Here is a 23,727-nt window from a genome sequence, read left to right on the forward strand (position 1 = left end):
TAGATTCCATCCAACTAGTCTAGCCATCCAACTGAAGCCAACAATTTATTTTGAAGTGGGGGGGGGGGGGAGAACTTCAAACCTCTAAGTCTGAAGACAGATGGCTGTGAAAAATCTGGGACATTGTATCACTGTAGTGATGCTTAAGACACCTATACAGAACATATTTAACTTTGCATTTGTCATATAGAAACCAAGCCAAGAAATGGATGTAGAATCTGTCATGGAGCTACTTCTACATATAGTTTTTTCTCCATTTATAAATGCAGTGTTAGAGCTTAATCCTGACGTTTTGGATTTTTCCCATTTTCCTTTCCCTGCCATGAAAATGCATGGGCCTGAGCCTACTATCTGAATTTTGAACCTCCCCTAATCTGGTGCCCTCCAGAAGCTTTGGACAACAATTGACATCAGCCCTACCCTGCATGGCTCTGCTGGCTGGGGCTGATTGGAATTGTCGCTCAAAACATTTGGAGGGCACCCGATTGAAGAAGTCTGCACTAACATCTGGCAAGGCTGGCATATCTCAAACTCTGTCACGCTAAACTAATCCCAAGGAAAATTCTAACAAATATATTTATATCTGAAATAGATTGCATGCAATAATTTCCAATTTAGCATAAATTTTTTTTGCTCCAGTGTAACATGTAAGCAGATGTAGTGGAGACCCAAATATCTGTTTACGCTTAAGTAGGGTACTGTTTCTTCTTCTTTCAAGGCCCCACAGTTGAACCACAAATTGTCCTTTGAAACATAGGGAAGTTTTCATGAAGGGCAGAAGCCACAGAATTAATTTCATCAAATAATTGCATATGCTTAAATCTTACTTGAACCAACGAGACAAAAGCATATAAAACATTGCACTGGGATTGTGGCATAAATATACAAAGGCTCTGTTGGAAGCTGTCTACCTAGCTACCAAACATTTCAAAAGTTCAGCCTCATTCAAGAACATTTTGAATTTATGGAAGCATAATTTAAGAGGCTCTTGGTGCCATTTTAAAAGCAGGTCTCATATACCAAAGAAACACATATCCCCAAATGGGAGATGGGGAATTGTCAGAGGCAATATCTTTCCCTCACTTGCATTTTTCCAAACCCTGTCAACTTTGGCCATGCATCAGAATTTCCTGAAAGTGCTAAACACAGAATGGCAAATAAATTGAGATCCACTTACTTACTAGATGAAACCTGGTATCATAAAAAGAAGGTATTGTACAAGTACCACATACCATTTATACCATTTTACAGAATTCTCAAACAAAATCTAGTCTAATTAATTACGTTGTACAAAACAAATTTATAAATAAGTTCATGTATTATTTCACACTATGAGTGGTGTGTGTGGTGTGTGTGTGTTGACTCGGGGTGAATACAAACATTCCATATGAAATTTAGCAGTAGACCTTTAAACATGGGTGAACTAAAGTCTTAGGTGTAAATCCACCTTACCAATTATAACCTTAAGGGCTGAAATCAACTAAAGAGAAGGAAATCAAAATATGTTATCTCTGTACATACCCTCCTGTTCAGTTCTGGTCATTTCCTCGAGTTTCTTCTGCTTCAGTGTGTCCACCACATCGGCAAGGCTTCCTTTGCGGCGTTCTGGAGTTCCGAAATTAACACTGGTCATTAGCTCGCTGCGGTCACGACCTCCTTCTTCGGGCTTATGTGGTGAGGTAGAAGTATTTCGGAAGGAATATAAGGAACATAACTTATTACTTTCTGACTCCTGTAAAGAAACAAGACAATAATGCAAGAATAAATGAAACCGCACGATCTCAGAAATATCTGTTATTACATAACAGCAACTGAACATTAAAAAAACCTGACCTAAGCCAAAACAGTCTTTAGTTTTATTTTTGCTTTTGCTATTGACCAAAAAACTCAGACACCTCAATTTTTCAGTAAGGTGTTCTTTTTGTTGTTGTTGTTTTGTGCCTCCTCAAGATTTCTTACATACCTATTTATAAATCTAGGCTACTAGAAGAAAGTGTGCAATGACTCCAAAATCTATACGCGAAGACTCTGGGAAACGAGGGAACCCACACAAAACAGTTCAGGAAAGTTATTTATTCATTTTATTGAATTTGTATACCAACCTTCATCTGAATATCATAGGGCAACATGAAAATACAAAATGAGAACCCAAAATACATAATAAAAACAAACCAATAACCCCCCTAACATTTAAAGGACATAGAATGTTAATCAGCCAAAGGCCTGGTTATTGAGAAACAATTTTGCTTGGCACCTAAAGATATATAATGAAGGTGCCAGGTGAGCCTGCCAACAAAGATGTGATGTAACCTGACTGACCAACAAGAGGAAGCTCTCTGACTAACTGACAGGGACAGGCAGGACTCTGTGATGAATGTGTGGCAGGGGAAAGTAGGCCAGAAAGGGGGTCAGTAATTTATGGGGTTTGGTAACACCTACAAGGCAAAAGCCAGGAGGGCGGGGGAGATAAAAGGTTGGGGCAGTCAGAGACAGAGGTAGGGGCACAGGATGGTTCAGAAGCACAGAAAAAGGCTGTTCAGGTGAGGGGCAAGCCCGTCGAATCCCCACCACCCCCTGCCCTGCAGGGGGTTCCTTCCTAGAACCAGGAAGGAGAAAGAAGACGGAAGAGTAGCTATGACTTCTGTACAGAAGATGTCTCAGGTTGCGTGCGCACACTCCATCAGATGAGTGGAAGACTTAAGGCCAGCTGCGGGCAATAGCAGCATGTGTGTGAGTGTATCAAGTGCACCTTAAAAGTTGCTGTAAGTGCATGTGTTTGTCAATAAAGAATTAACCATCAGTCGGTTGCCTTCCTCGGCTTGGTGGGCTCAGGAAACTAACTGAGCTATGGCTTAGGCAGAAACCCTTTAAATATTGTAAAACCCTGCCCCCCCCCCCCCCGCCTGCAGGCTGACTAGTGACAACCCCCAAGTACTCTTTGCGGCCACACAGGCTAGGGAAAGGGCATCAGGAACGTATGCACAGCAATTTAAGTATGATTTAGCTCAGTCAGGTCAGCAGTCTCAGAAACTGCACAGCTCCCTTGCTCCCAAGGCTTAGGACTTTCCCTGAGCTTTGCCCTGTGAGCTACTTCAGTGACCATTTAGTTCCCCCCAGAACCTTAAAAATCAGTGTTTGGGAGCTTTTATATGGCACCTACTAAGCTGTGATTCCTGTCCAGGACTCAAAGGACAGAAAAAAATTATGCAATTTCCTTAGTTGCTCCACGTAAAAGCAAGTCTGAAAACAGATACTCAAGAAAATTTGGTTATCTCTATGAAATACCCATTGAGGTCACCCCAGTAGAATGCTAGGCATCTTTGTCTCTGATTTCCATGTAAAATGGTAGGTTCTTAAAAACCATGGTCTGCAAGAATTTCCCCAGCAGCAAAGAATTAAGGGGCTTCTAGTTAATACTAGTTAATGGTGTTGAAGAATTTCAGTCTTTGTTTTGATATTTGCTCATAGCCAAACTATACAGCCTTAATCACCATTCACATTTTTCAATTACTTCTGGTTCACGGCTGGGGGAGGGGAGAAATCCTTCCTTTCTATTAAATCTTCAGTGTTTTTTCGCAATTTAATAGTAACAAAAAGGGCTCCTAACATTTAAGTAATGTACTATTTAGTCAATTCCAGAATCTGAAAGCTTGATAGAAATAAATATTATCAAATTAAAACCTGATCCGGTATAGCTTTTCTTTCTTTTATTGAGGTGAATTCTAAAAATCAATTAATTAATCAATTAATCAGTTAAAAAATATGCTACCTTCCTGAATTTCCTCCCAAACTGCATTAGCAATAATAAACTTTTCCAGTAGTAAGACAGCCATTTGTGTTATCTGTGCATCTTTGTTGACCAATTAACATACATAGTGGAACTGTGAGAACTAGGCAACCTAATAAAAATAAGTTTTTTGGGCTTGTATATGTACCCCCATGGGACGTCAGCTGCAACGCTGCCAGAGGCATACCTAAGCTCCCTTGTGCCCTTGGCAAGAAGCTGTATCAGCACACACACATATGCACCCTTGGCAAGGAGATGTTGGCAATGAAATATAGTCTAGGTGTGCATAGGCAGCCAGGCTCTGAGCTACTCTGAGCCAGATGGAGAGGCGCAAATTTTTGCACATCCCTGGGCATGTGCCCCTGGTGGGGGGCCAACCTAATCAACCCCTAGGTTCACCCCTGAATGCTGCACACAGCCTCTTCTATATTAAGGCCCAGGCAAACACAGCTTCTTGACTGTTGGGCAGACATTACCTGAAAATAAAGTTTTGTGGACCAACTGCAAGATTTTCAATCTTTCCTCTGTTGATGGAGTCACTGAGAACACTTGAGATTGTAAATGCAAAATGTAAAAGTTGTAACACAACTTTTGATGGGATATAGATTTTGGGTATACTTCTGTGATACCAATATTGTGTGAGCGTTTTAATAATTGATCATGCTTGACAAGCATGCCTTCAAGACCTGGCATTCATCAATGAACAAAGCTTTTTCATCCTTATGAATTCAAACAATGCCATCTACCCATGTGGATGCTAAATATGTTAAAAACCCAATAAACCCACAACAAAGCGTGAGTGGGCAAGGGATAGTTGAAAATACCATTCACAATGACACTGTATTGGTATTGTGTGTTGTAGACAACACTTAGGAACAGATTATGACCAGGATTTTCCTTGTGTTTGTTCGCATACAAATGGGGGAATCCTTGTTTTGAAAAGACCTTTGTTGTAGGTTCCAAGAGCATGTGTGTTACAAGAAAATTATTGTTGCTGTGACTGCCTCTAAGATTAGAAACAAATGTGTCCAGTTGATAGCAGTTTCCGGTCTTGCCGACTATCTGATATAATACAGTATTGTTAAAATAACTCCAAACTGTATATCCTGTGCTGTGTTAAATGTCCTAAGAGTTGCCACTATCTCAGCAGCCCTTCACATTTTGTGAGTATTAAGTTTCTTATGTTGTTCAACTGTTATATTGTTTCTTTGGGTTATCTCTTTGTGACAACCTTTCATTATAAGCAAATAAAATGAACTGAATCTTCCAACATGCTAATTCAGCACTGGTCATCATTTGTTTTGGAAAAGGCCTTTTAGTGCCTTGAAACAGATAGGAAACATAGAAAGCTCCATATACCAAATCGGAACATTGATCCATCTTGTTCCGTACTGCCACTCTACAGCGTGGGGAATGGGGCTCAGGCCCAGGGGCCAATTTTAGCCTTTCAAGCCTCTATGTCAGGCCACACTCCCTATCCTCAGGCTACACCCCTCACTGGCCTTGTTTCAGACTCTCCCTGAGTACTTCTCCCTGGCCAAAATGTGCCATTGAACTCAGATAATGACTCCTGCTTGCCTGGACAGATGATAAAAAGGGTGTATGAGTGTGCAAAAAGTAGCCTACTACACAAAGGTAAATTTTTAATTCACTGCTTTGCCCACTTATGTCACACATCCCAGAAATGTGCCCCCCCCCCCAAGGTTCCCAGAGGGGAATGCAGCCCTTGGGTTGCAAAAGGTTCCCCAGCCCTGACTTGCAGCAGCTTTCCAGGGTTTCAGGAAACCCTGGAGCTTTTGGAATGCAATGTACGTGCTGTGCCATTGAGCTGCAGCCATTCCCTATCAGGTCACATGATCCTGCTGCAGGTTTAGCATTCAACAACAGTGATGTCTTAATCTTATAGAATAAATAGCTCCACAATTCATTTTCACTCCTTTCCCCACCAAAAACAAAAGCTCATTTGCAAATGTACATTACAGAAAGCTAGTCAAGTTATAATGGCATCCTTTCAAAATGAGAATACAATCATTTCCATTTTTGGATGAGAATATCATCAAGTGAATATCCCATGGACATAAGCCATAGGTCAAATTAAAAGTCTCTAAGTTAAGTGTGCTGGCAAAGGTTAGCTGCTGGCAACATTGTGAGGCATGCATTCTCACTGTAAACACGTAGAGATTAAGGAGTGGCTGTGTCAAATAGCAGAACAAACAACAAACAATGGGCAACTGTGGTTACTAAGGGCCACTGACCTCGGAGATGATGTTGATGAGAAACCATCATTCATTGGTGCATTATATGCATGGCATGGCTTTGTTGCCATCACCTACAAAGGAGGCAGCACTTGTAAAACTGCTGAAAATGCATTCTATTTACCAATATAGTCATTTAAAATTCATCTTTGCATCACTGAGAATGCACAAACCCAGTCAGCCATACAACATGGTTCAACAAAGTCATGCAAAATCTCCACAACTATCTCTCTGCTTTTAATAATCTTGTTTTTAGAAACTCCTACCTTTATAGGGAAAGACACTCACTGAAGTGAATGGGGCAGAAGCAATTGGCTGTCTTTTATTTCAATGGAACTGAAGAGTGCTTCAGTTCATCTAGATAAGCAAAGCACAATGTATGCTAATGCTTTGGTGCAGTGCTAGAAGAAACAAAAAGTAAGGCTTGGCTGAAGAAGCCTTTACAGTATTAGCAAAAGAATCATACTTTAACATGTAACACTTAGTTTTCCCCATAGCCAAACCAACCACAAATTTGTGAACTCCCTCCTTCCACACTCCAATTCACCTTTTCTAGTTTATGCAAACAAGAGTTTTCTACTACATTTGCACCAGCAAACTGTGGTTTGCAAGCTTTGCCCTCAAAACCCAGGATTTAAAGCAGTGGTTCTCAAAGGGTGTAGTACACCACACTGCTGTGGCAGGCGAGGGTGGCAAGTGCGGTGAGAAGATTCAAGGACAATCAAAGAAATGTTTAAACATTTGTGTAGTATAATAGTTGTTTCTTTTTGTTTCCAAAGTATTTTTTATCAATAAAAAAATTGGTGTGGCATGCATGAGCGTAGCCGAGGGGACAGGGGGGCAGCTATCCCCCTAAATCAATACAAATCAATACAACCTGAGGTTATGCCCCCCCCCCAACATAAGCCTGCCCACCTCTTACAAAAATCCTGGCTACACCCATGTTAGTGTGAGGAAATTTTTATTCTGAGTGGCCCAGAGAAAAGGTTTGAGAACCACTGATTTAAAGTGTAAGTTTCAATCTGGTCTGAAGGTCAACTACAATTTTCTGGTTCTGGTTTTCTGGTTTAAAGAAGTAAAGGAATTTGGAGTGCATAAATCCAAAACCAAACCATGACCATCCTGTGTTAACCAGTTCTCTGTATTGAAAAGCCAGATGATTTATTTTCTATAAACTATCCTTCAGGGACACCACTGAAGAAAGGTTGTCATTTCTGTATGATAAACACAAATCACACTGAAATTAATGGATTTAACTTAGTTAATAATAATAATAATAATAATAATAATAATAATAATAATAATAATAAATTTATTTATACCCCACCCAGCTCGACAGTATGCCTATTTCTACAAAGTTATTCAGTTGGAAGATGGGGAAGAAAAGCAGAGTGAAAATTCAGAAGTCAGGCACTGGAGCCACGGCAGCAGTCTCTCCAAAAGAAATGTTGAATCTAATTAGTGAATTATTACAAAAATGTAGCAGTCCAACTCCAGGTCCTGGAAAGGAGTGGGAAGAGTATCAACAGATCCGAGCTCTTGTTGAGAGAATCCGTAAAAAACAGAAAGGTTTGTCTGTCGTATTTGATGGGAAAAGAGAAGATTATTTCACTGAACTAATTAACTGGGCCAGAGAGAATGGTGCATCTACAGAGGGCTTTGAAGTGGCTAACTTTGGTGAAGAGGGTTTTGGTTTGAAAGCTACGAGAGAGATAAAAGCAGAAGAGCTTTTTCTCTGGGTTCCCAGAAAATTGTTGATGACTGTTGAATCAGCGAAAAATTCAGTTTTGGGATCCTTGTATTCTCAAGACCGAATTCTCCAAGCCATGGGCAACATCACCCCTCATGCGGCCACAGGGCGGAGTCCTGCTGAACTGCTCATGGGCCACCGCCTCAGGTCACCGCTCGACCGGCTGCACCCGGACTTTGCCGTGGCCGAACCACCCACATTTCCCCAGCCACTCTGGGCGGCTCCCAATCAAGTGTTAAAAACAATACAGCATTAAATATTAAAAATTTCCCTAAACAGGGCTGCCTTCAGATGTCTTTTAAAGATAAGATAGCTGCTTATTTCCTTCACAACTGAAGGGAGGGTGTTCCACAGTTTCCAGGTCACCTTCAAAGGTAGACCCATGTAGAGTGCATTGAAGTCCAAGCGGGAGATAACTAGAGCATGCACCACTCTGGCGAAACAGTTTGCGGGCAGGTAGGGTCTCAGCCTGCGTACCAGGTGGAGCTTGTAGACAGCTGCCCTGGACACAGAATTAACCTGCGCCTCCATGGACAGCTGAGTCCAAAATGACTCCCAGGCTGTGCACCTGGTCCTTCAGGGGCACAGTTACCCCATTCAGGACCAGGGAGTCCCCCACACCCTGTGTGGGCCTGCTCTGAGTAAAAGGAATTTCCCTCTATTCATATAAGTAAAGGTAAAGGGACCCCTGACCATTAGTTCCAGTCATGACCAGCTCTGGGGCTGCAACACTCATCTCACTTTATTGGCCAAGGGAGCCAGCATACAGCTTCCGGGTCATGTGGCCAGCATGACTAAGCCACTTCTGGCGAACCAGAGCAGTGCACGGAAACGCCGTTTACCTTCCTGCCAGAGTGGTACCTATTTATCTACTTGCACTTTGACGTGCTTTCGAACTGCTAGGTTGGCAGGAGCTGGGACCGAGCAACGGGAGCTCACCCCGTCACGGGGATTCAAACCACCAACCTTCTGATCGGCAAGTCCTAGGATCTGTGGTTTAACTCACAGTGCCACCCACGTCCCTCTATTCATATAGATCATGGCAAAAATAATGATTGATCTTGGTGCCCTCTTCCTCTGTGGAAAACCACAATGTCCAGTTCTTTGCATTGGATCCATTATCAAAACAACCTCATCCTAAATTGATTTGGAAGGAAATTGGTCCTTTAAACATTGGAAAGGCGAATATTGTGAATCAAGACAACCTTCACTTCAGATAAGTACTGCCCCTTTAAAAATACCAGGCACCAAGTGGGTTTTCTTTCTGATCTTTATTTGCTTCTCAAATCAGCAACAGAAGGCATGTAGTTGAGAAGAGAACTGCACAGGGAGAAAGGTATTCAAGGGATTAAGCAAGCAAATGGAAGGACTATTAGTTTATCTAATAATAGCTGAAGTATATTATCAAAATCTAAATTAGAAGCAAACACATTTTTCCTGCAGGAGAACCAACCAGCTCCCATGAATTAGGAAGGACATTGTCTGAAACATCTAAAAATGAAAACAGAACAAATATTAAAAAACAGGCACGTAAAGATATTTTAAAGCTACTTGAGAATTTGACAGAAGAGAGATGATAATGAGGCAACTGGACACTCTTTCTGCGTACTAACAACAACTAGATCTGAGCTGACAGAAAATTGCAGGTGCAAACTGGACAGGTGGGAAATAGAGGTGCAAGGAAGGACTTTCCTTGACATTTCCTTGGAAATCTGACCCACCTATTAGATTAGCTACTTGAAAGGCAAATCACTTCAGTAATAATTGTGTTACATGCCTGACACAAATGTCTGAAGTATTCCCATATATTTGATCAACAAAGTCTCAGGTTATTTTCCTTTACTTTCTCTCAGCGTCCTCATACATTTTATTTCAAGACAGAGAGAAAGTAACCTTGCTGTTGGTGGAGGTTTGGTGTTTTCCATATTCAGACAGGCAATGTCTCCATACAGACAGTGATGAGAGGAGGAAGAACTGCTGGGAGGGGCACAAAGAAAATAAACACCACGGTGCATCTGCAGCGGCACAATTGGACACCTTCATTTGCCCCAGCTGGAAGAAAACATGTCTCTCCCATATAGGTCTCTATAGCCACAGCAGGCACTGTAACCTTCCAGCAGTTTGACTTCACCCTCACAAGGCACACTCCTCTATTGTCTCCCAAGACAGACAGATGCCAACAACAATGTTGTTTTCCAACAAAATATCAATGGAACACACTTTCTGCATAAAACTACCCATCTATGCTTTGCCAGTTGGTCCTCTTAGCATGTCAAAACAAAACAAATTCCTTCCAGTAGCACCTTAAAGACCAACTAAGTCAGTTCTTGGTATGAGCTTTCGCGTGCATGCACACTTCTTCAGATCTGAAGAAGTGTACATGCACGCGAAAGCTCATACCAAGAACTGACTTAGTTGGTCTTTAAGGTGCTACTGGAAGGAATTTGTTTTGTTTTGACTATGGCAGACCAACACGGCTACCTATCTGTAACTCTTAGCATGTGATCCCCATATGGACATGCAGCTAATTCCAGGTTCAGAGACTGTGTGTGGTTATTCCCTCCATACAAATCCACTTTACCAGACCTTTAGCGAGTTTCACTGAGAGCATCCACAGTCATGGTTCAAATGAAACCAGGTACAGTCCAACTCATGTTACGAATGCCAGTTAAACCAGTGGCTGTTATACACACACACACACACACACACACACACACACACACACACCTCTCTCTTTCTCTCTCTCAATATATATGTGTGTGTGTGTTTCATTCTAATCACAGTTGGTTGTACGTGGCTCCCTTCAATATTATGGGGCCAGTCCTGTGAAACTCACCCCCCCACACACCCAGATGATATCAGACAGGCTCCTCCCTATTGAACTTCTCCAGACCAGTGAAAACCTTTTAATTTCAGCAAGTTGTCGATTTAGTTTCAACTGATAGTTACATTAACCTTGCTGTATACCACTGAAGCATTATGGTGTTAAGTGGTATATAAATTGCTAAAAGAACAACCTAAGTGCAGCACCGGTGGTGTAGCAAATCCAAAATTCTGTTCTCACAGTAGCCAACTGGGTGCTCCTAGGAAACCCACAAACAGGGCATGAATGCAACAGCACTTTCTCACTCATGATCCCCAGCAACGCATTTTCAGAGACATACTGCCTCCGCTAATGAACGTACATGGTGCTGAAACAAGGCAGAAAGATCCAGAATAAACTGGTGCCTAAGGCTGGTCCTGCAGCCTGATCCCAATGTAAACCAGTATCTCCAAATCATATAGCATCACTTTATTTCACATGCTTTATAGTTCATGGAAATAAAATATACTTTATCGCAACCTTGTGGATCCTAGAGCTAATTTATAGCCACTGAAACAGGTTCTGGTTCTATGAGCCCCCAGTGATCCTAGGCTCAGTTAAGCAATAACTAAATATACACTTTATGAAGGGATCACCACAACAAGCTGGTTGTCCTTACTACCTTAAGAGCAGAATCAGATAAAAAGCATACTCCTATCCTGTCATGATCTCCTGTTCATTGGAAGAATCTCTTAAATTATAACCTTGTGCATGCCTCAATCTTATCTGAGTAAGCCAAATCCAGAAAAATACCTTTCAACAGATTGTAGACTGTTGGCAAACTATTGTCTGCTTCAACATATTAAGGGGATCAGTAAAAACAACAAAATGAAAAACAAACAAACAAACTAGGCTAAAATGGTAACTTGTACTTTAATTTTCAATCATAAACTGGAAGTTGTTCCAGTTCCTGTTCAGTAGCTTTCCTGTTCAGTAGCCAACAAGAACACTTGCAAACACAAGGCAACTGCTATTTCTATAGGAGTTCAAAGAAAGCATTTGCATGTGTGGGCAGCAAAGCAGAAAATAAATATTACTAACATGAATGAGTTGCTTGAGTCCTCATTTCTATGCAGTTGAGGGGCCTCAGTTATGAAGAGATATTTATCAATCCTTGCATTTAATATGACACAAGCATCTAAACACCCAAGAAACGTTGGATATTCAGAATGGTTTTTATTCCAAAATATGGCAGCAGGCTAGCACTTGGATCTCAATGGAGTTAACATATAATGAAAGCAAATATTTACACACACAAACACCCAAAAATGTTATATAGTCATCACGTTAATATAAAGTTTTCAAGTTATCCTGGTTCCACAAAAAATATAAATGACTAGTTTCAGTGTGTATTTCCACTTTTATTTCTTTTTTAAAGCTTTCCTATAAAGCTGAATCTCTAAGTCAAGTCTGTTTTACAAACAGAGAAGGAATAACCAGGACAAAGTTTTGTGTTGCACAGCATTCATGTGTAACAGTCCAATGGCCATTTGGTAGGACTGCTTAACCCTTCCCCTGTCGGTAACATGTCCCATGAAACAACCCCCTCCACCCAGCAGCTCTCTTCCATTAGATCCTGGGCACACATTTCCATGGAATGTTACATAGCCAAGTAAATATTGCTGAAGTACTGAGAGAGTTAATCACTCAAATATTTGAAGCCCATGTATCAAAATGACCAGAACGCCCAAGGACTTTGCGTAAATAATTTCAAAAGGTGGAGTCCTATTGGTGTCCTTGCACTCTTAGAAGGGCTTTTAATCCAGCAGAGGCATCTCTAATGGAAGAGGAGGGGAGGGCATTTTCTTCCATTCCCCCACCCCCTGAAGCCCCAATTCCCTGTGAAAATCATCTTCAGAGAGTTGGGGATCCCTCCAGAATAGGGTGGAAGGTAGTATAGGGGATGTGCAGGGAGAAGCAGGGACTAACCAAATTTATCTCCTCTCTACCTTCTCTGGATCAAAACCCTATCTGTGAGTGCAAAGGCACCATTTAGATTCCACCCAAACATGCCTCCAGGAACTTCCTTCCAAAAGAAAGCATTCTACCCATGCACTGGCGGAGGAAGAGGGTGCGGTGGGTGCGGTCCCCCCCAGGTGTCATCACTGAGGAGGAGTGACATCGCTGCCCTGCCCCCCTGGGATGCTCACCCTGCTCCCGCGGGCGGCTAGCCTCGCCCCCGGGTGCACAGCATGTGCGCCGCTCCAGGTGACGGAGCAGATAGCTTCCCCTCTGTACCCATGGAAAGGAATATTTTTAAAATATACATATATTGTTCACACATAGAGCAAGAGAATAAAATGAAGGCTTTTTAACTTAAGAGTAAAATGAGCAGCCTTGCTCACACACCAAAACTACACATTGTAAATGCCATTAGCATTCCATTGTAGAAGCCACAATAAAAAGGGATTATTTTAGCTACTCCCATACATACAAATCCTTCACTGTACACATTTAACATGCTCTCCTATGCATGCATTGCAGCACCTGCAGAGGAATGTTGGGAGAAAGCAATATAGCCCTTGTGTTTCTGTATGGTAAACACTGCTGAACCGTGTGTAAGAGTCACATAAAAAGAGGACATTTATGAGACATAAAGGTATCTCATAAAACTGTTATGAATTAGGATATCCCTGGCCAAATACCAGAAAAGATAATCCTTATAAACAGGCGGGAATGTTGTAACTTGCGTGTGAATGTCAGTGATACAGCATGTTAGTTGATTCATGTCTCACTTTCAGGGCAGTGAAAGTCCTTGCTATTGGATTTTTTGTAACCTCAAAAACTGAAACGAATGTCCATGGTTTCTTTTCCTGCCTCGCTGAAAACATTTTACATACACAGCTTCATTATGCTGAACAAAGATACAAAACCCATTCCCCCCCCCCTCAAGCTGTCAAAGTACAAAAGAAATGCAAAAAGTCTTGCACAGATGTAGCAAAGTACTGGATTTTATCTTCTGGCAGGTGCTCAATATGCAGCCCACATAATCACATGTTAATGACTGGAGTGTGTTAATCAGCATGCATACCTGATTCCTTCTCATCCAAAGGGGGAAAGAAACTGAACAATTTAGAGCATGTAAATGCTGCTACTTTCAAAACACACATTGTAAATATACAGCAATGGAAAGGGGGGGGGGTGGAAAGAGCTTCCAAATACAGAGGTTCAGAACCACTGAAAAGGACACACAGTCCATCAGCTCAGTACATCCAGCCAAAAGCTGAAGTTTCATTCCCTGTAATTAATTTCTAAAGAGGCATACATACCAACCCTTTCTAGATGCAACATCCTCACACTGGAAGCATTTCTGTCTAACACCTGATTTCTGGGGGTGATGCAAACTGTAGTTGTTTGCAGTTGTTTCATGCAGTGAATTAACTTGCTAGTCCCACTGAGTCCCATGGCCTCATTCCCAACAGTACAATCCTGTGCATGTTTTCCCACGGAATTGTGTATGGAATTGCAGCCTTAGTCTATTGAAACTGCAATTCATTGTGGCAGAAAGTTATCAGGGCTAACCCAAAACATTTTGCTACCTGAGACAGAGCAGCAAATGCTGCTCCTGGCCCCCTTCCCCAAATCAAGGTGCACAGCACCCAGGGCCAGTCAAGTTATCTTGGGACATGATGCTGAAAGTCCCATAAGGACCTCTCTTTCACTCCCTGGCAGGGAAAATATAACAATAATAAATTAAACAACTAACCATTTGCTGCCTTTTCAGGATATCGAATGTATGATGTCTGAGCTGGCTGCTTTACTATGCCTAATGGTAGGACAAGGTATGTCAGTTATCCAGGGGCAGATCTACACTGCGGGACTTGTTCATTATCCACACCATACATTTAAAGTACATGGCTTCCCCCCAAAGAATCCTGGGAAATGTTGTTTGTTAAGGGTGTGGGAATTGTAGTTCTGTGAAGATTAAACTACAGTACCCAGGATTCTTTGAGGGAAGCGATGACTGCTGTAAATGTGCTTGAAATGTACAGCTACAGATCCCAGGTTTGGCAAGAGAACAGCCAAGATCTTTGCTTGGGGTACTTAAATGTTCTTTTAAAGCCTGAATTCAAATTGTGGCCTGCTTTATGCTACTTGGTAAGTGTTACTTATGTAAAATGGCTCATGGCTATCCTATTGCCAACAACTTCTGGAATAAGAAGTCATCTGTGCAATTTATCTGCTACATCCAACATAACTAGCCATTTCGCTGCTACTGGAATATCTATACACAATGCGAAGGAGAAGTGGCACATGCCTCATTTGTCCAATGCCTCTATGCAGATAGAATTACTTCTGCTGTCCCACCAGTTTTACCCTACAGAACTATGTCATGTAACCACACGCTACAAAGATTTAGCCAGATAATCAACATAATTTGGTTTAGCAGGAAATGCATTATTCAAACTATATCAAAATCTAAAGATGAACATCCGGTAATTGAATCCTTAAATCAGTAAACTCTGTACATGGAATAGGATTTATTTTTCTAACCCAAACACTGAAGGAAGCATTGATTTAATTCCATGATTAACGTTCCTTTCAACTAACTTAACATGGATAAGTGGTATCTCGGATTACAAACGCTTTGGGTTACAAACACTTCAGGTTACAAAGTCCGCTAACCTGGAAGTAGTACCTCGGGTTGAGAACTTTGCCCCAGGATGAGAATGGAAATTGCGCGGCGGCAGCAGGAGGCCCCATTAGCAAGTTAAGAATCAAGTTAAGAACGGTTTCGGGTTAAGAAAGGACCTCTGGAACAAATTAAGTTCATAACCCAAGGTACCACTGTACAATGCCACCTACACTTAAGAGGACAAATGTAAGCACAGATATCTGAAGGAAAATTCATGAAAACCAACTGAGCTTCAATCCAAGAAATTAAGTGCAGGCCTGTGGTGCTAATTTAAAATGTCAAGGTTGAACTAGCCCTGGAAGCCGGAGAAATACTATCTAGCACAAGTAGACCCAAGTAGGTTCCCTGAACAGTGGTAATGACCTCAAATGGCTGTCAGCCTCTAGAATGCCCCTTCTTTCTCATACAGTGAGGGGGAAAGTATTTGATCCCCTGTTAAATTTGCCCGTTTGTCCTCTGAGGAAGAAATGACCAGTCCATAATTTTAATGGTAGGTTTATTGTAGCTGTGAGAGACAGAATAACAACAGGAAAACCCCTGTTCTTGTCCCTGACATCCTTGGACAGCTCTTTGGTCTTGGTCATGGTGGCTACTTTGGAATCTGCTGGATTGATTGCTTCTGTTGACAGGTGTCTTTTGTACAGGTACTGTAATGAGCTGGGATTACAGGTAAGACCTCTCCCTTACAGCAGGTGCTTCTAATCTCAGCTGGTTACATACAGTGAAGATACCAGGTATCCTGACATCTGGCTGGTTGATAGGGGATCAAATACTTATTTCACTCATTATAATGCATGTCAATCTCTGACTTTTGTCTTCTGGCTTTCTGGGGGTTTTCCTGTTGTTATTCTGTCTCTCACAGCTACAATAAACCTACCATTAAATTATGGACTGGTCATTTCTTCGTCAGAGGGCAAATGGGCAAATTTAGCAGGGGATCAAATACTTTCCCCCCCCTCACTGTATGCTGATAAGACATCCACTTCAGCAATCTTTCCCACCTAGTCCAATCTTCATTTTCTCTTCTTTACAAATTTGCAAGTTTGCATTTATTTCACGCTCCCCCATATGATGTTTTCCCTTTCTGTCTATTTGCCCCCCAAAATTCTCTAAAGACTTTAGAGAAATGAGAAGGATAAGAGCAACCACTGCTAAATAGAGATAGTATTGCACTTTCATCCATCATTCAGTTTGTTTCATTTATACATCAATATCCACAGCATATCACCGCATTGACTCTATGAGCAACAGCCATAATACTATAAGTTAATAATTACTGTATTATTGACTATTAAACTTTTTTTTGCTGTTTTCATGTGTCAATTGCCTTCCATACCCAAAATATGCCTATTTCTTACACTGCTTCCAAGCTCTCATGATTTGCAAGGTTTAAACCTCTGCATTGTTTCATCTGCATGAAAGGAGGGACACAAAATCTTTTAAATTAATAAAACCTGACAATTCTTTAAGAATGAAAGGTGTATTGTTACATATATATGCAGCTCCATATTTTCCAATAAAATAAGCATCAACACCCACTGTCAAAGGATAGAAACAGACTGCCAGTATATCCAACTGTGCAATGGGATCAGCCTCTACCCCCACTCAATTGTTTTGTATTTTCTCTACTGTAAAATCCACCAGGATGGAGATGAGATACTTGAAGTGGAAGCCACTCCAGGTCTGACATGGCAGTTGTTGCACATTGCTGAATCTGTCAAATGAAGAGCAAGCACAAAAGGAATTTCCAAATGCAGCTGCTATTTCCCATTTGTTAAATCCTTTTATTACACCATATAAGTACACAGCTGGGAAATACTATAGAGTGGGAGTTAAAACAAAATATTTTGGCTTCCAGACATTCAGAACACACAAAGGACTCAGTGAAAAGCAATTCCTGATATCAAAAGGGAGTGAAAGTTTGAAAACATTTCTAGTCAATGTGTAGGGTTTGGTGGTGGTTGTCTTTTTTAAAATAAAAAATAAAAAATGATAACATTAAAATTCAATATAGTATATGTTACTCTTGTTATAACTCAGAAGTGCTGCATACAAAGAATGCTGGAAATGACTTGTATAGTAATTTTTTCAGGCCCATTTCCATATTCCACTTTCTTTTTTTAATCTCACACAGCTGCATAGGGTAGACACTCTAAAACCTCTATTCATACGTTATGAATTGGCCCCAATATGTAACTCTTCACATGAGTGATTTGCTCAGAAGTGCAGCATCTCCTAACATGTCAGAAAGCATGCAGTGGCGACTTCAACAACAAAATATCTGTGTATCCCCAGCAGTTCCACTGTGAGATGCTATGCACGCATCTTCCATGGCTAAGCTTATGGACCTGCCTCTTCATTCAGATTGTCAGAGAAAGAGAAGGGCAGGGGTGCCCACTACCGCAATGTGGACATGTGACGTCACACGCACACTCCTGCACATACCTCTGCCTCTGCATCTGAGCACCCACCCAGAAAGGGTGCCTTGCTGGCTGGAGGTAAAGGGTGGAACTGAACAACTTCTCTTTGGAAGCAGCACTGTTGCCGCCTGCCGGCTTTTCTCACTGATTTGTGGGTGCCCGGCCCCCACAATTATATTATTGTGGGTGCCCAAGCACCCACGGCCTCCTGGAGTTGGGTCCTCTGGAAAGCAGGGACTAATTGGTGGCCACTCTGAGGTTCTGGACTTCACTTTCTGGTGAGGTTTTATTGCTGTATTCAGTCCTAGGGCTTAGGCATCTGACTTTGGAGAATGACTGATAACTACATGTCCATGACTTTAGTACCTATGGATTCTGCAGTTTGCATTTATTATTCATAATTGTTAGCCACATCCCATTTATATCTAAATTACAAAGAACATGCAAATTACAAAATGAAACTACAAAATAATCATAACACAACAGCACGAAGAGAACAAATCAATTAAAGCAGAACAGTTCTTAAAATCATTGCCCAACAAATCATTTAGGTCTTCTTCACACCTAAAAGCACTTCTGGATCTGTGGACAAGCAACTCTGGGAGAATTTTTGGAGTGGTCCCCCCCCCCCATGTGCCAACCAGAGAGAGATTGTTCTTAGCTAATTCCCATGTTATCAGTTGCTTACATTAAAGAAACGTTTAAATGTGTTGCTGGTTTCTCAATCACTGTCTGTGGTAGGTTTTGAGCTGTTGGAGCTGTCTGGCAACCCTGAAGAAGACATTTTGTAAATATATTTCTGTAAACAAAAAAAAGTGGACATGTACAGGTTTTTGAGGTTGCTTGCAGACATCTGCAAATGCAGTTGGGGTTGCAGTGACCCAAAAATCCAAATTTGTAAGTCTTGCACAAAATGATAGCTATGATTAAAAATAAATAAATTCGAATTTGCTGTCAGACATGGAAGATTATAACTGGGGGAAATGTTCTTATAATTCAGATTTGTAAAGGGGTTTTGTAAACCTGTTGGATACTACTGGCCCTTAATAACATGTATAATGACAAGGTGTTGTTTTCTCATTCTCTGTGCTCCTTGCTCTAGGCTAAGTACTGTATGGTAGACATGAAGATAAACAGCACCTTTCAGTGTCACTTTGACACCCATCTAGCATTTGGTGTGAATGGTTTTTAAAAGTTGTTTCTGCCATTGTAAGAGAAGTAGAATTGACCCCAAAAGCTGCAAGAATAAAAACATCAATTTTCAATTAGATTTCCAAGGAGAGCCATTGAAACACTACATGGCAATTCACACCTCACCATGATTAAGGAATACCTGGAACTGTGGAAGACCAACACAAATGCTTTTTATGCATTTCCCCCCACCCCACCCCTATGTCAGGGTGTATTTGATCCCACCTGTCAATTGAAGGTTAAATGCTGCGGTCAATCCCTAAGCTGTTGTATTTCCCCATTAGTTCAGATATCGCCACTTTTTCTGACTGATCGACATTTATAATTTCAAGCGACATGATTTTTGTTTTTTTTCTCTGTAAGCTTCAGGAATTCAGTTTCTGCTTAGGACCAACTACTACCACTCACAGGCAGTCCTCACTTAGGTGAAGAATTATGTACAGCCTACTGGATCTCTCCTTAGGGACATGTGGTTAACTACTAATGATTTTCAGGAACTTTATCCAAGAAGGCTGGGGTATTTTTCAGAAACAAGAAAAGTGAAACCAGAAAGCTAAGTCACTCGAGCAAAGTTCATGCACCTGTTTCAGAAATCTGATAATGGGAGTATAACTTGTGGCTGTTTCAGCTTCTTGAAGGAACAGCAAGTATTGACATGAAGTTGCGTCCCACCCACCCCCTCCTCCAGAAAAAGAGAAGTAAATCTGAAGGAAGATTTGCAAATATATTGAAATGTAGAATCCGTTCCACACCGTCCCCCCCATCCCATCTCCTTTTGAGTTCTTTACTATTCCTCTCTCCACTTTTCAAAGAACATAAAAGGTTCAGTTACTGTATAAGATATATGTTTGATCACATTTAATTTTTTAAGCTCCTAACACCTGGCTTCAGGGACACATTTTTCTCTCATCACACAGCCTGAGTAGATAGTTTGTACCTTGGGGGAACACAGCAGGTCTGGGAATCCTATTAGGAGTTCTCTCACAATTATGGGGAGGGGACACATTTTATCCAACTATCAGCACATCTGCTGCTGTGTATCTGAAGTTTGCAGGTTAACAAAGAGATAGAAATAATTTCCCACAAACTGATGTGTCACACGCAGCCTGAAAGAATGTTCCCTCAATATGTTTTATACAAGTTTCATTGTGTTAACCAAGCTGCTCTAGAGAGATGCCCTCCATTTAAGCTCTGGGTGCTTTTGTCCAAAGTCCAATTATAAGTATGAGGGATGAGAAGGAGATAACATGGCTTTTGCCATTCTCTCCTCTTCATTGCCAAGTAAAAATTACATTATTTAAGGTGTTTGATCATTGGTCCTGGAAAGAAGGTAGGTGAGACAAGAGCCACCTCTGCAGTGCAGGACTCCACTGGCAGGTCTGAAACCAATGAACTTAAAAGAACAACACATCAGTCATTAGAGTCAGACATCTGTGGTCTGTGGCAGGGGTAATGGTGTTCTGAGTTGTGAAACCAAACTTGACATGATGTTATCTGCATGGTGAACAGGGTGGAACTCTTATCATGGCAATAAGATCTCATACTGGGAAAGAGGCAATTAGCTTTGATGAGCTCAAATACACTTTAGAACAGCCTTTTCTAACCCCCAGGTGCTAGACTACAACAGTCAGTATGGTCAACAGTCAAAGACAATGGGAGCTATAGTCCAAACATCTGGAGGCTGGTGGAAGCTGCTTTAGTTCCCTGAAGAAATTAGCATTACATTAAAGTGTATCAGCTCAGCCATCACTGACAGAGTCTTCATAGGCGTGACCACAAACACTATACAAAATTGATAAGGTGAATGATGCCAAGACTTAAATTAGGAAACGGAAAGAAAATGATGATAAACAGGGGCAATTTCCTTTTGGCGGTGAGCTAATCCCATGACTTCATTCAAGAAGAGCTGTATACATATAAGAGGAACTGCTTAGCTTACTGACATTGATCTCTTACGCACTGTGTCATTTCAGTTTGAAAATATCATGACTAAGAAGAGTTGCCTAAAGCAACACTCCAAAGGTTGTCACAGATTTAGGACATACCATTCTATGCTGGGTTGAGATAACACTGTTCCAGTCAGCGTCTTGTTGGATTGTAGTGACTAGAGTTGGTAGCTCCTCGGAGTGAGGTTTGTTGTGCAATAGGGTGTGTAGAGGCAGATGGGAAGCCACAAGCTCTTCATTGTTGCCTTCTTCCTGCTCCTGTGATGCTAAGTCCTGGGTTGTTGCTTCCTCTCCATCAGCTGCAAATGGAGAGGTGGTCTGCTTGGAAGACATTCTTCTACAAGATAAGAAAAGGAAACACACAGATGCATTCTATTAAATTTAAAGACTAGGCTGCAAATACAACAAAAGGGGAAAAAAATAAAGTCAAAATAGGGAGAGGTCTTTTGCTTGCATAGGGTTTTAGTGTTCTGTTGGGAGCCACCCAGAGTGGCTGGGTTGGGCAGGGTATAAATAATAAAATTATTATTATTATTATTATTATTATTATTATTATTATTATTGCTACCGCGTCCAAAACTAATTTACCATCATATCCCCAAGCTAAGTGTGGTTTGCCAAGAGCCCAGGAGCAATATCAAAGGAAAGAATTAGTGTTTGTAGTGGCACACCAGCTGATGCTGGCAAAATGCACTCCTAGGCATTGATATCTCTTGGGTCTCTAGTGACAAGGATGGATCAAGGAGCATCCCTCACCTTAACAAAGGCTTGATCAAGACTAGAGGTAGGCAACCTAAGGTCTGGGGGCCTGGATGCGGTCCAATCGCCTTCTCAATCCGGCTCACGGACGGTCCGGGAATCAGCATGTTTTTACATGAGTAGAATGTGTGCTTTTATTTAAAATGCATCTCTGGGTTATTTGTGGGGCATAGGAATTCGTTCATTTTTAATTTTTTTCAAAATATAGTCCGGCCCCCCACAAGGTCTGAGGGACGGTGGACCAGCCCATGGCTGAAAAAGGTTGCTGACCCCTCATCAAGACACTACTGCAAAAATAAGAATTTGGGGTAGCTGGATTAAGTTCTAATCTTTCATGTGAATTTCAGATTTAAACAAGTGAGTCCTCTGTGACTTAAACCCAGAGAAGGAAGCGGTTGGTGCAGCCAGAATAATCATATTGAAATACAGTGGTGCCTCGCAAGACGAAAAGAATCCGTTCCACGATTCTCTTCGTCTAGAGGTTTTTTCGTCTTGCGAAGCAAGCCCATTGACGGCTTAGCGGATTAGCGCAATTAGCGGCTTAGCGGCTTTTAGCGGCTTAGCGGATAAGCAGCTTAGCGGCTTAGAAAAAGGGGGGGAGGAAAAAGAAGTCGGGAAAACTCGCAAGACATTTTCGTCTTGCAAAGCAAGCCCATAGGAATTTCATTTTGCGAAGCACCTCCAAAACGGAAAACCCTTTCCTCTAGCGGGTTTTTCGTCTTGCAAGGCATTCGTCTTGCGGGGCACCACTGTACCAGAGGTATGTGATTTCTGCTACCCTTGATACCATAAAGGCTCCTAATGTAAATACACAGTTTTTCCTCACAACCCAAAGGTTTTTCCTGCATGTTCTCTTAATTTAAGTGAGCATGTGAGAACTGCCAATTTCAGCATTTGTACAATTAAGACAGAAAGCCACTGATCACTTGATTATGGAATGTGTTCCCCTTGCAAAACAGAATCTATAAGCCACTATCTATGCTGCTCCAAATAATCCCTATGATATATTTGTAGAGCATAATAAATAAATAAAGGATCTACCTCTTGAAGTTTGCATTACTTGTTTTTAAAATAGTTTTCTATTTCATATTGTTCCTTTGCTACAAGGTGCGAAGAATTTGGAATACAATCAAATGTATTGGATCAACGATAAAGAAAGGTATGCATTTAAAATCTCCGCTTTATTTTAAGAAGAATATTTGATCTTATCTTTTTAAGCCTTTTCCACAGAAGCAGACTCATGATAATGTTCAAAAATAATTATTTCAATAAAAATAGAAAATTAAAAAAAAAAAATTATGAAGAAACAAGAAGACACTAACAGTTCAAGTATAGTAATGGGGACATATACTTAAGATATTCTTAAGAAAATTTAGAATATCTTTATTGCGAAAACTGCATCAATAACTCAAGAATGAGGTTTCCACCTTAATTACTCTTTAATAATAATTGATTTCATACCATTTCCTTAAAAATGCGCAAATCAGTTAACAGAGGAAACCACATGAGCATTTTTCAAATTAGCAAATCATTAACTCAGTAGTACTGTTTCTATAGACAAATAATTACTGATTAAAGAGGATGGAAATCTGAGACTAACAGTTAAATTTACAGATCTGACACATGCTTTCATGAATATTACAGTGAAGGAAATATCAAGTGTAAAGAAAAATAATTAAGTTAATTCCAATTTAAACAGTAGTTTTTAATGTAACAGGCCAAGTTTCACATAGGATTTAACAGCTAATGCTAAATTTCTCACAATTAATGAGAAGAATCAGATTTAGTATCCTACAGTGAACAAAATTATTATTGGTTCAGATAATCTAATTATATACATTTTAAAATAGAAGTATTACAGGCTGTTAGACATAAATCTGAAATATATCAAAACAGTGATACCTGTTATGCAATAATAATCATAACAACCACAAACCTTACAAATAATTTTAATGCTGACCTTTAGACTGTGAGTGCAAACCAAAGTACTGTCAATGACCATAATTATCTTGATGTTATCACTGTATGTACTACACTAAACTAACAAAATAGCTGAATCCTTGAAGTTTATTTCAAACAGTCAGGACAAAAAAAATATTCTCCAGTTTCAAATTCTAACT

At 40.8% G+C, this 23,727-nt stretch overlaps 1 protein-coding gene and 1 pseudogene across 15 annotated transcripts in view; one reads left to right on the forward strand and one right to left on the reverse strand.

Moving 5' to 3' along the window:
• SOX6 (SRY-box transcription factor 6) overlaps nt 1-23,727 on the reverse strand; it is a 481,944-nt gene that overhangs the window by 248,532 nt on the left and 209,685 nt on the right. For 12 of the 14 annotated variants that reach the window (XM_081840681.1, XM_081840683.1, XM_081840680.1 and 9 more), the window contains 2 exons: nt 20,948-21,185; nt 1,522-1,732 (listed from right to left, as the gene is read on the reverse strand). In XM_081840681.1, coding sequence (XP_081696807.1) covers nt 1,522-1,732; nt 20,948-21,181 — 445 coding nt within the window. In that variant the 5' untranslated portion in view covers nt 21,182-21,185. The remainder of the gene's footprint in view (nt 1-1,521; nt 1,733-20,947; nt 21,186-23,727) is intronic. The other 2 variants (XM_081840676.1, XM_081840677.1) reach the window with 2 other exon arrangements.
• On the forward strand, nt 7,412-9,144 carry LOC309351692 (actin-histidine N-methyltransferase pseudogene; annotated as a pseudogene). The gene is made up of 2 exons: nt 7,412-7,939; nt 9,084-9,144. The product of its transcript is annotated as an actin-histidine N-methyltransferase pseudogene (transcript).

This window comes from Podarcis erhardii (genome assembly GCF_964252035.2).
Source record: "Podarcis erhardii genome assembly, chromosome: 1".
NCBI lineage: Eukaryota > Metazoa > Chordata > Lepidosauria > Squamata > Lacertidae > Podarcis > Podarcis erhardii.